We start from the raw sequence: 13,718 nt of genomic DNA on the forward strand, positions 1-13,718 counted from the left end.
CAGTCACGGATGCCACTTCATTGAAGATGGTGGAGTTGCACAGAACTTTACCCTCTTTGTTGCAGTGGCCAACCTGTGGTGGGGTGACTTAAACCTCCCTGGTTAAATCCTACAGAAGATCACCCAGTGGCTATACACTGCTCTGACAGTGTATAAGCCTTTAGACAACCACACCAGGCCAGGGCAGAATTCCCCAATGCAGGAATCAACCCTATACTGCACCCATGGCAGACCCCAGAATAGGAAGTGTGCTGGTGGCATTGAGTGCTAGGACATTCTGGGCAGGTGGGAGGCTGCCATAACTTAGAGCAACCCCCAGGGCTGCTCTGGTTTACACTGAGGGCTGTTTTGATTCCCTGCATTAGTTCAGGATCTGGGCAGCACAAAGGTGCTGAAAGCCCCTCTCTTTGCCCCACCCTTCCCCTGACATATGTTGCAAACCCTGCCCCAGGATGTCTAGTGGCTATAGTCACTGAGCTCTTCCCTCGTTGCCTTTTGACTTGAAATGCGGCTTTCCACTGGTCAATAACGATTCCACGGCCTCTTCAGCTGCTGTAAATCAACAGAGACGCATGAGCTGTGCGGATTTACACCAGCTGAGTATTGGACCCGTAGTGTTCACAAATTCCAGCCCAAATACTTACATTCTTCCTGTCTAAACTCACCCTGAGGTTTCAGTCCCTACTCTGAATTTCAGTCTTTGGGGCTGTCAGTCATCATTAAATTATCTTGCAATGTAAGAAAAGATACTAAAAGGGTCAGACTTTCAGCTGGTGTAAACTGGCATAGAACAACTGACTTCAATGGCACAATGCAGATTTGCACCAACAGAGGATCTAGCCCAAATGTTTCCTAAAACTCTCTAGGGCTTGATTCTGCTCTAAGCTGTTGGACACCAGGTATCACTCTAGTGTTTTCACTGGAGTTTTTGTTTGGCGTAAAACTACTGTATGTGAGATCAGAATCATGCCCGCTCTGTATAATATTAATGCCATGCAGTGTGCTATAGAGATAAAGCTAGTGATTTGGTATTTAGAGAAATTATAAAAATAAAGCTAAGCAGTGACTGGAAAGCAATATGATCCAGAACAAACACAGTCTCCCAGTGGAGTCCAGGGTGCTTTTTGCTGATTTACACCTGCTGAGGATCTGGCCCACAACAGATTTGGAAGAGCTGTAATTTTGACTACCATGTTGCAGCTATATGGCCAAATTCATTCTTGGTGGAGCTTCACTGGACCAGATCATCAGCTGGTGTAAACTGGTGTAGCATCACTGATTTCGATGGCGGGATACTAGTTTACACCAGCTGAAGATCTGGCTGATTAGCTGTGAAACTAATTGAGCTTAGAATATTTTACGCTCACGCCAATGCATAGGATATAGGAGTATCATCACAGACTGATTTAGCGGAAACAGCTTTTCAAACCTGTGCTATCACTTAACTGTTTTGCTTCTTCAGGGATTTATTGTAGCCGTTCTGTACTGTTTCCTTAATCAAGAGGTAAGAGAACTACATTCTCTTCTTCATTATTGATTTAAATGAAAGCCATATAGAGTTAATACCTAATTTAGCAGTGGCAGGTGATCAAATGTGTTAGTTTAGCCCGGTTGCCTAGTGACATGGGAGTTAATGCTGCTGAATATCTCCTTGAAGTATCTTCGTGAGAATGAAGCCACCTAGTGAGCAGAAACATTGTTGCTATTTTGTCCTGAATATAATGGAAAATTATTACCAATCTCTGTTTATTATTATTTATACTGTGACAGGCTCAGCAATGAACCAACACACTTATGTGCTGGTGATCTACAAACACAGAATAAAAAGAAGGTCCATACCCCAAGGAGCCAACAGATTTGTATTAAGCTGGAAATAATGTCAACTTTAGAGAGATTGTTTTACAAAAGGTAGATCATGCCAGACCAACTTGATCTCTTTCTTTGAGAAGACAACCAATTTTCTAGACAAAGAAATGCAGTAGATCTAATCTACCTGGTTTTCAGTAAAGCATTTGATACAGTTCCACATGGGAAATCATTCATTAAATTGGAGAAGATGGGAATTAATACAAAAATCAAAATGTGGGTAAGGAACTGGTTAAAGGGGAGACTACAGTAGGTCATGCAGAAAGGTGAACTGTCAGGCTGGAGTGGAGAAGCAGTCTTGGGACAATCTTATTTAACATTTTCATTAATGATCTTGGCACAAAAAAGTGGGAGCGTGCTAATAAAATTTGCGGAGGACACGAAGTTGGGAGTTATTGCCAGTATGGAGGAGGACCAGACTATCATATGAGAAGATTTGGATAACCTTGAAAACTGGAGTAATAGAAATGGGATGAAATTTAATAGTGCAAAGTGCAAGATCATGCATTTAGGGATGAACAAGAATTTTTGCTGTAAGCTGGGGATGTATCAGTTGGAAACGACAGAGGAGAAAGACCTGGGTGTACTGGTTGATCACAGGGTGACTATGAGCCATCAATGTGGTGCAACCCTGGAAAAGGCTAATGCAATCCTAAGATGTAACAGGTGAAGTATTTCCAGTAGAGCTAGGGAAGTGTCATTACCATTGCACAAGGCACTGATGAGATCCCATCTGGAATACTGTGTGCAATTCTGGTCTCCCATGTTTAAGAAAGATGAATTCAAACTGGAACATGTGCAGAGATGGGCTACTAGGATGATCAGAGGAATGGAGAATTTACCTTATGAAAGGACGCTTAAGGAGCTTGGCTTGTTTAGCCTAGCCAGACAAAGACTGAGGAGTGATATGATTGCTTTTGTCAAGGTTCCTCCCCCACTCTGAACTCTAGGGTACAGATGTGGGGACCTGCATGAAAAACCTCCTAAGCTTATCTTTACCAGCTTAGGTCAAAACTTCCCCAAGGTACAAAGTATTCCACCCGTGGTCCTTGGACTGGCCGCTACCACCACCAAACTAATACTGGTTACTGGGGAAGAGCTGTTTGGACGCGTCTTTCCCCCCAAAATACTTCCCAAAACCCTGCACCCCACTTCCTGGACAAGGTTTGGTAAAAAGCCTCACCAATTTGCCTAGGTGACTACAGACCCAGACCCTTGGATCTTAAGAACAATGAACAATCCTCCCAACACTTGCACCCCCCCCTTTCCTGGGAAATGTTGGATAAAAAGCCTCACCAATTTGCATAGGTGACCACAGACCCAAACCCTTGGATCTGAGAACAATGAAAAAACATTCAGTTTTTTACAAGAAGACTTTTAATAGAAAATAGAAGTAAATAGAAATGAAGAAATCCCCCCTGTAAAATCAGGATGGTAGATATCTTACAGGGTAATTAGATTCAAAAACATACAGAACCCCTCTAGGCAAAACCTTAAGTTACAAAAAAGACACACAGACAGAAATAGTTATTCTATTCAGCACAATTCTTTTCTCAGCCATTTAAAGAAATCATAATCTAACACATACCTAGCTAGATTACTTACTAAAAGTTCTAAGACTCCATTCCTGGTCTATCTCTGGCCAAGCACAGCATACAGACAGACACAGACCCTTTGTTTCTCTCCCTCCTCCCAGCTTTTGAAAGTATCTTGTCCCCTCATTGGTCATTTTGGTCAGGTGCCAGCGAGGTTACCTTTAGCTTCTTAACCCTTTACAGGTGAGAGGAGCTTTCCCCTGGCCAGGAGGGATTTCAAAGGGGTTTACCCTTCCCTTTATATTTATGACAGCTTTCTATAAATACTACCGAAGGAAAGGAGTTATTAAAGTTAAGGGCTAATGTTAGCACAGGAACAAATGGGATATAAACTGGCCATCAACACGTTTAGGTTTGAAATTAGATGAAGGTTTCTAACCATCAGAGGAGTGAAGTTCTGGAACAGCCTTCTGAGGGGAACAGTGGGGGTAAAACACCTAATTGGCTTCAAGACTGAACTTGATATGTTTATGGAGGGGCTGGTCAGATGAGGTTGCCCACAATGACATACAGCCATCCACAACTGCTACTAGCTAATATTTCCAACGGCCGGAGACAGGACATAAGAGGGGAGGGCTCTGAGTTATTACAGAGACTTCTTTCCCAGGTGTCTGGCTGGCAGGTCTCGCCCACATGCCCAGGGTCTAAATGATTTCCATATTTGGGGTCAGGAAGGAATTTTCCCCCAGGTCAGATTGACAGAGACCCTGGGGGTAGGGTTGCATTCCTCTGCAGCGTGGGAAATGGGTCACTTGCAGGTTTAAACTAGTGTATATGGTGGATTCTCTGTAACTTGAAATCTTTGAGGACTTCAGTAACTCAGCCAGAGGTTCTGGGTCCGTTGCAGGAGTGGGTGGGTGAGGTTCTGTGGCCTGCCATGTGCAGGAGGTCAGATGATCATGATGGTCCCTTCTGACCATAAAGTCTATGATTGTCAAATACACATAATGTTCAGTACAGGTAGTTTTCACTATGCTCTCTAGCTTTGACAACATTTCTTTAATGTGATATATCTATTTCCAGTCTTCATACTAAGCACCACATTTTGCTGTCACTCAGACATGCATTGTAATACAGGTGTGTAATACAGATGCTGAAAGAATCTGATATTTATGTCCTGGCTTCAGTCACATGACATGAGTTAATGTTACAAAGATTATACCCTGTCACATAACAAGGGTCAAAATAAACTGAATCTACTAAGAATGGCCACACTGAATTAGACCAGTGGTCCATCTAGCCTAGTATCCTGTCTTCTGACAGTGACCAATCCCAGATGCTTCGGAGGAAATGAACAGAACAGTACAATTATCGAGTGATGCAGCCTCTGTTGTCCAGTCCCAGCTTCTGGCACTTAGATGCTTAGGACATCCAGAGCATGGGGTTGCATCCCTGATCACCTTATGTAATAGCCATTGATGGAGCTATCCTCCATGAATTTATCTAATTCTTTTTCGAACCCAGCTATTGTTTTGGCCTTCACACCATCCATGGTAACGAGTTCCACAGGGTGACTGCATGGTGTGTGCAGTAATACTTCCTTTTGTTTGTTTAAACCTGCTGCATAATAAGTTCATTGGGTGACCCCCAGTTCGTGTGTTATTTGAAGAGATAAATAACACTTCCTTATTCACTGTCTCCACACCATTCATGATCTTATAGATCTCTATCATACCAGTTTTTCCAGATCATCACTGATTACTGCTATTAATCATATAGTGATTTAGTGCCAACAAGGATTAGACCCCAATTGTGTTAGGCATTATATAAATATAGAGTAAAAGACAGTCACTCTCCAAAGAGCTCATAATTGAAATAGACATGACAGACATAGGGCAGGAGACTGGAGTATAATGTACAAAGAGAAACAACAGAGTGGGTGGTATGCAAATGACACATTAATGCCAAAATTGTTTTCCAAAAATTCTTTGTGTGGGACTTTAGCTATTGTGGGATAAGCTAAATATGGAAAGATAAAGGAAAGGAGGGGGGAATAGATGGGAGCGGAGAGGTGGGGGGAAGGAAGAAGGAGAGCATGGTGGATGGGAGGAGTGAAGCTGAGGTGAAGAGATTGTTAGGGAATGGGTGGGCGAGTGGGGTTTGGAGCAAACAGACAACCAATAGAGGGAAGAAAACATCTTGAGTGAAAATGACAGATAGCAGTCAGATGACATCATCCAGGTCTGCTAGTCCCTGCTGCAGCACCTGCCAAGGCTGCTTCCATGTCTGCTCCTGGCTGACTGACGAGAAGCCCAGAAAGCAGTAATGGATCCGGTCCAGAACTCTGGCTCTGAATCCCTTACAACACCGGGAAAGTTTGGATCAGAGTCTAAACTTAGTGGCTTGGATACCTCTACCGTATTCTACGGTGAGAATCCACCACATCTCGAGGTAAGTTGTTCCAGTGGTTAATTACCCACATTGTTACAAAGAAGTTGTGCCTTCATTCTAGTCTTAATTTGTCTAGCTTCAGTTTCTGGCTATTTCATCTAATTGTTTTTTCTGCTAGATTAAGGTCTACTATCAACGATCTCTTTCCCCATGTAGGTACATGCAGACTGTAGTCAAGCCACTTCTTAACTGTATCTTGAGTAAATGGAGTAGATTGAGCTCCTTAATTCTCTCACTCTAAGCCAGTGGTGGGCAACCTGCGGCCCATCAGGGTAATCTGATTGTGGGCCACGAGACATTTTGCTGATGTTGACCATCTGCAGGCATGGCCCCCCGGTAATTCCCAGTGGCCACGGTTCGCCGTTCCTGGCCAATGGGAGCTGCGGGAAACAGTGTGGGCCATAGGGACATGCAGGCTGCCACTTCCTGCAGCTCCCATTGGCCGGGAATAGTGAACCGTGGCCACTGGGAGCTGCAGTGTGGTGGTGGGGGGGGTGGGAAGGGGGGCGTGCCTGTGAATGGTCAACATCAGCAAAATGTCTCACAGCCCACAATCAGGTTACCCTGATGAGCCCCATGAGGCCCACGGGCCGCAGGTTGCCCACCACTGCTCTAAGCCATGTTTTCCAGATCTCAGATCATTCTCGTAGCTCTTTTCTGAACTTGTTCCAATATTTCCACATCCTTTTTGAAATGTGGGCACCAGAACAGGACACGGTATTCCAGGGATGGAATCTTCCTAGCTCCTATGAGGCAGAGAAGGGTGCCCGCTCTGTGGGAGCTGAAGATGAGAAAGAGAAAACAAGCAAGAGCAATTTACACATGCACACAGAGATGTGCTCCTCATCCCCAGCACAAGCTTTGAAAATTGCACAGTAGGAGCTTCTTAAATGGCACACTCCGGTGGAAAGAGTTGTGTGTTAAACCACTATCCTGGTCATTGGAAGCTCAGAGGAACACACTGTGTTGGGAAACATGCACGGTTATTTCATGAATAGCTTTAAAAATGTTTTAATTAAAACTGTATGGCAGTAAAAGCAACTAGAATAGCATGCCAGTAAATATGTACCCACTAATATCAGTTCTCACATAAGCCTTGTCGATACTAGATGTTTAATACTAGATTTCTACCACTGACTGAGCTCCAAAAGAGGTAGTAATGGTGGGAACATTTGTGTTAAGCTCCCTTAGACTGCTGGCATTTTTAACCAGGGTTTCATCTAGCACTGTTCTTAGCATTGTCAGAGAGGCAATGCGAGCAAATAGATAGCACCCTAGGCTGGGATAGTGGAGAGCTGGGTTCTGTTCCCAGCTTGGCCTGCTAGGTGACCTTGGGCAAGTCACATCACTGCTCAGTGCCTCAGTTTCCCTATTTGTATAAAGGTTAACGATACTGACATCCCTTATAAAGTTTCTTGAGATCTACTCATCAAAAGCACTATGTAAGTACTAGAGATTATTTTTGTTGCATGACTCACTGGTTGAAATGCCAGCAGGCCATCTATATTAGCACCCTACTATTCTTAGCACCACTGGTGGATCTAGACGGGGAAAGTTTAAGGAAAATGTGAGTGTAGACACAGCAATATGTGTTGTGTGCAATTCACCATTAAGGTGTGGTTCTCTGTCACCCTCTAATGGGTGAACTACATAGTGGTTTATAAGTCTGATACTGGCTTTGAGTTAACAGACCTGGGTCTTTTAGCTGAGACAGTAGATGCTCATACTCTGAGGTCCAATTGTATTATTTATTATTTATAGGTAGTGCCCTGGAGCCCCTGTCGTGGACTCAGGCATTACATATGCAGTAGGCTTGAACTGGGGGGGGGGGTGAAATTGATCTAAGCTATGCAACTTCAGCAACGTGAATAATGTAGCTGAATTCGACGTACGTAGATCGACTTACCATGGTGTTTTCACTATGGTGAGTCGACTGCTGCCGCACCCGTCGACTCCGCCTGCGCCTCTTGCCGCGGTGGAGTACCGGAGTCGATGGGAGAGCGCTCGGGGATCGATTTATTGCTGCCGGCCGATCCAGCGGGTAGTGAAGACGTACCCTAAGTGTTCATTTTAAATGGAAGAAGTGTGCCTTTTATTCATTGGTTAGATACCGTGCACAGAATCAGAAGCAATTGTCACAGTCAAATGGGTATGCTATCAAATTATTAAAGGCAACATGAGCTAGCGGTCTGAGCATGGAACTGGGAGACATGATGCCTGAGTTTTAATCCCATCTCTGTCCATCTAGGTGTTTATTATTATGTATTATTTTATAGCCGTTCCTGCAAGCCCTAAAGCTGATCTGCTAGGTGCAGTGCAAACATCGTAGATGTGGTCCCTGTCACAAAGGCTTTGAAATGTGTCTGACATTTTTCACTCTGATCTACTGTGTGACCTTGGGCAAGTCACTTTGGCCATCTCCTCAGAGGTATTTACGCACCTAACTGCCATTAAAATCAATCGGAGTTAGTCATCTAAATATCTTTAAGGATCTGGGCATTCACCTCTTTGAAACAAAGGGATAATAATATTTAACTTATCTAACTCCCTCCCTCCTAGGAATGCTTTTTATTTTGTATGATGCTTAGATGGTATTATGCATGCTGCAAAAGGTCTGATGCTGCAAAAGGTATTATCACAAATTAAGTTGTCACTTATTGTATAACTACTGGTTGTGTTGGTCTGTTTTTATAGTTCGAACTGCAAGACCAAAGTTTTGGTAGTACTTTATTTGCATTATGAGAAGAAATTTATTTTAGAAATTCAGTTACAAAAATACAGAGCAGCTTCAAACTCATTTTAAAATTACACTTTTTTTTAAATCAGAAAGAGATGTAAAAAAGTCACACACTTAAAAAAAATTCTTCATTTTTTTAAATTAGAAATGTCGACATTTCAACATTTTAAAAAATGTTTTCTAGCTCTGTAGTTGGCTGGAAAATATGCAGTAAAAATGACACTGAGATTTTTTTCCATTTTTTATTGTGAAATGTCATTAAAATTGTCACATTTGAAAAATGTTGACTAGTTCTCATGACAAACGTTCCCTAGGGGGTCCATAACGTATGTACTCAAGTTGGGTACCATGAACGTACCTGTCCAAGCCTCCTCTCACTGGGCTCATTTGGCATAGAGATGAAATCAACCTAACGGACCACTAACATCTTCTTTCCTTTTTCAGGTGCAAGCGGAAATTGGCCGGAGATGGCATGGGAAGAGCTATGGACTTATGCCAATGTGGAGGAAGAGGACGAGGTGGACCATGCCATCTAGTTCTGCGATAAAAATGACTACCTCTGTGTGTTAGGGACAGGTGCTGGACTGGGAGCAATGGTGTTTAAGAGCCCGAATGTGATTTAGGAACCTGAATTTAAATCATCTGACTGTAACTTAAAATGCCTGAGTGAATTAGAGAAGACTAATCCAGTTCTGTCTAGTTCCGTAGAAATTCCCCACACCAGACCTCTACAGAAGTTTATGAAGTTACAAGCATCACAGCATCAGATCAAACACCAATTGGCTGCTTATATAATCCTTTTCATGTGTATCATATGAGGCACAGCAACAGAATCATAACAGCAACACCCGCCTCTTCTTGTGTCCATTTCTGAACTATTTTCATGGACTACACATTAAAGCACATCAACTGAGAGCTCACCCAAAGTATCCAAGAGTGACACCATGAAAGTGTCAGATCTGGAATGCACTACCAGCCTCTTCAGATTGTGGGAACTGGATTCAGACTGCTGGCTATGAATCAGTAGACTAGCAAACAAGAAACAGAATGCCTTTTGAACCTACAGCACAATGTTATCAGTCCCCTCATAAGTAAGGAGATTCAGAGTTAAGGCGAAACCCAACTATAGCCTGAACTCTTGATACTGTGCAAAAGCTGTTTCCCAAATTATGGTCCGTGCACCACAAATAATGTATCTCGGTAGCCAACAAGTGAAACTTTCTGAGAATTAAGTAGTAGGAAACTGAGCTGTTGGAGGAAGATGATTCCATGAGGGTGGTGTTTTATGAGAAATTGGGCTAAGTAACTAAAACAAGCAGGGAAACCAATGAAGCTGCCCATTGGAGAAAGAGAATAGGATAGGCAACGTATTGATAAATTTTAACTTGAGAAGGAAAAACAATGAGAATAATAGAAAAAACAGTGAGTAAGAAAGTGGGAGATGTTTGAGAGAGACAAAAGAAGAAAATGAATGCGTATGGGAAGAGACTAGGGGTGGTCAGGAAAGTATTGTTTTTCCCTGTGAAAATTTTTGACAAAAATAAAAGAAATGTTCACTTGCCAAAAATTTTCTTCTTGATTTTTCAGGCTTTCGTCAAAAAAAAACAAACGCTATTTTTTTTTTCAGTTTTAAACTGGAAAAACAAAACCTTTTTTTTTTTTGACAAAAATTTGAATTTATTTTGCAAAGATTTCTGTTTTTTTGGAAAAGCCATTCTCCATCAAAAAACAAAAAAAGATTTCAATAGAAAATTTTCACCCACTTCTAGAAGAGAGTATAATAATGTATGATACAAGAGCTGGCTCTTACCAATTAGTACATGCAAATAGTAGCATGAATGCAGATTTTTCCACAATAGCATCTGCTCTCAGAGGAACATATTGCCTTAAAGACTGTGGGCCAGATCCTCAAAGGTACTTAGGCTCCCAGTGAAAGTTAGGAGCTTAAATATCTTTCAGGGTCTGGGCTACATGTCTGTTCTAATGTCCTTGAGCACTCGAAATAGCAGGGACATAGGAATTGTGGGGCTCAACTACAGAAGGGCCAGGTGACTTAAGTTCTTTCTTAAACAGCTTTGGCTGGTTTTGCTCTCCATTGTCGTCACACTCATTTAGGAGCTTAGGAATCAAAGTGCATTCCCTATCTTTGTCCTTTTCATTGAGCTTTCCCAAATGGGTGCTGGAGTCTGGGGAGAGAGCGATTATTATCAGTGAACTTTTCAAATAGGAACAGCAAGTTTCAGAAAGTGGGGAGGATAAACTTTAGTGAAAGATGACGGGCGAGAGGTCAATCAGCATCCATCCAGTACCTTTGGGCATTCCGCTGGGCTTTAATCTCAGCAGTTTAAACAACAAAAATTATCATATGGCAGAGAGAGGAGTGGCCTTCCCCTTTCTTGTGTGGTAGCCTGATACAGGTAATTCAATGGGATGGGTTGATCTTCCATGGACAGATCCTCCCCCTCCCTTGTGGAAGTAGGGGTCAGTCTCTTTGCCACTGGACCCCACTCTCCTTCCTCTAACCCACAGGCCTGCCTTCTGCACTAGGGATGGGGATGGAGACTGGGGGGGTGCACAATTCCCAGCTGTGCAGTGACTCCCAGGAAAATATAACACATGTTGGCTCTCCTCAATATCTCTTACACAGAGCTGGGAGACCCCCTTCCCCTACCCACATAGATCCTGTGGGCACTTTGGTGGGTAGCACCTATAATTCATGTTGATCACATGAATGTATGTGACCCAAGGTGAAATGAGGGTTTTCCAGCAGTCAGGGCCTTATATAAATACCTATAAGAGTTGAGTGATGTAGTCAATGTGTATTAGATTGGAGGCATTGTAAGATTAAACCCTCAAGGTAATTAATTGAGTTTTCACTCCATACACCAGGAATTATCCAGCCTCAATAAGATTATTCATTTTCACATGATTGAGTAGAAAGAGTTTTTGAGCTTCTGAGGTTTTAAAATTAATCTTCAAGTTGGAAATGTATCCCCATAGAGCACATAGTGTCACCACATTGAGAAAAAAGAGAATGAGACTGAGGGCAAATAGAAATCTTTCTTGTACTTATGAGATCATTCTATGTTTGGTGCTGTACGTTTCTAAATGTGCGATGTCATTTTCCATGTTCCCATGTCGTGACCAGTGATATTACATATGGCGTATCAGGACACAGATAACTGTTGAATTTTTTGTCCTCAATTTTTTCCATTGTTTGTAATTCTGTCTTGGAAACCTGAAAATATTTACTTCACACGAACGTTCTCTTCTCTCAATTGGTTAATGATTTTTGTCCCTCCCGAGTGCTATTGGATCTTATCTGAAAAGGACATGGTAGTTTTATAACACTACACATTAATACATGGACTTAATCAGTCTAAGTATTTGTGTTTCTGTACGAGCCTGCATTGTGGGTTGAATCCAAAGGCCAGTGATGACAATGGCTCTCTTTCCAACTGACTTCAGTGGCCTTTGGCTCAAGCTTTATGCCACTAAGGTTTGACTGTGCTAAAGCAACCTGATAAGAATCAACATAATGAAGGCTAAAACAAGCAGGTGGTGAAGGAAGCATTATTTTCAGAAATGTAGTGTATCATTCTCCTCACCTCCACCCAAATAAGGGTTCTTTGGTTTGTGCAAGGCTCTACATCTCCTAGAATGCCCTCACGTTTCACTCCACTTTATTCTTTCTGTGATGCAGCCCATGACTGTGGTACCGGGATAAACATCCAAATTTACTTTTTTTGAGTTAAAGTGGAAAAGCTTCAGACCATAAGCCAACCTCCGTGGGTTTGTAGGAAGAAACTTTCCCTCAGGACAGTTTATCTTATCACTGCCTTCAGGGCTTCTTGTATTTGCCTCTGAAGCATCTAGCGCTGACCATTGTTGGAGCTACAGTACTGGACTGGATTGACCACTAGGATGATCTGGTATGGCAGTTCCTGTGTTTGCATTTTCACTCCAAATGGGTTACTTTTCAGGCAAAAACATTCAAATGTAAATTTTGAAATTCAGACTGTTGCTCACAGACAAAAGCGAGAAATCGAATGCTCACCTATTTGCATGCAACACCAGCCATTTCATGAGAACATAATGAAACGCACTATATCTGTGGCACAAAAAACACCCGCAAATGAAAGTGCCATTTTTCCTCTCATTTCAAGAATTTCTCCGTGAGGCTCATTTCTGTACATAACTGTTAGCAGGCACAAAAGAGAATGAACTTGCTCAAGAGAAGCAGATATTCTCTTGCTGTTGTTTCCTCTTTTAAATGTCAGTAACCGAACTCAGGTTTCAGAGTAGCAGCTGTGTTAGTCTCTATCCGCAAAAAGAAAAGGAGTACTTGTGGCACCTAAGAGACTAACAAATTCATTTGAGCATAAGCTTTCATGAGCTACAGCTCACTTCCTCGGATGCATGCAGTGGAAAATACAGTGGGGAGATTTTATGTACACAGAGAACATGAAACAATGGGTGTTACCATTCACATTGTAACCAGAGTTATCAGGTAAGGTGAGCTATTACCAGCAGGAGAGAAAAAAAACCTTTTGTAGTGATAATCAAGGTGGGCCATTTCCAGCAGTTGACAAGAATGTGTGAGGAACAATGGGGGCGGGGGAGGAATAAACATGGGGAAATAGTTTTACTTAGTTTTACATCCACTCCCAGTCTTTATTCAAGCCTAATTTAATGGTGTCCAGTTTGCAAATTAATTTCAATTCAGCAGTTTCTTGTTGGAGTCTGTTTTTGAAGTTTTTTTTGTTGAAGAATTGCCACTTTTAGGTCTGTAATCAAGTGACCAGAAAGATTGAACTGTTCCTCACACATTCTTGTCAACTGCTGGAAACCCTCACCTTGATTATCACTACAAAAGGTTTTTTTTCTCTCCTGCTGCTAATAGCTCTCCTTACCTGATCACTCTTGTTACAGTGTGTATGGTAATAACCATTGTTTCATGTTCTCTGTGTACATAAAATCTCCCCACTGTATTTTCCACTGACTGCATCCGATGAAGTGAGCTGTAGCTCACGAAAACTTATGCTCAAATAAATTGGGTTAGTCTCTAAGGTGCCACAAGTCCTCCTTTTCTTAGTAACTGAACTGTTTCTTTGGATTTAGTGGTGTGA

General features: G+C 42.2%; 1 protein-coding gene across 1 annotated transcript in view; it reads left to right on the forward strand.

Moving 5' to 3' along the window:
• GHRHR (growth hormone releasing hormone receptor) overlaps positions 1 to 9,169 on the forward strand; it is a 32,451-nt gene extending 23,282 nt beyond the window's left edge. Inside the window, exons 11-13 of the mRNA XM_077808764.1 lie at positions 1,463 to 1,504; positions 8,129 to 8,280; positions 9,034 to 9,169. Coding sequence (XP_077664890.1) covers positions 1,463 to 1,504; positions 8,129 to 8,161 — 75 coding nt within the window. The 3' untranslated portion in view covers positions 8,162 to 8,280; positions 9,034 to 9,169. The remainder of the gene's footprint in view (positions 1 to 1,462; positions 1,505 to 8,128; positions 8,281 to 9,033) is intronic.
• The last annotated feature ends 4,549 nt before the right edge of the window (positions 9,170 to 13,718 follow it).

The sequence above is a fragment of the Eretmochelys imbricata genome, chromosome 2, assembly GCF_965152235.1.
Source record: "Eretmochelys imbricata isolate rEreImb1 chromosome 2, rEreImb1.hap1, whole genome shotgun sequence".
Classification (NCBI taxonomy): domain Eukaryota; kingdom Metazoa; phylum Chordata; order Testudines; family Cheloniidae; genus Eretmochelys; species Eretmochelys imbricata.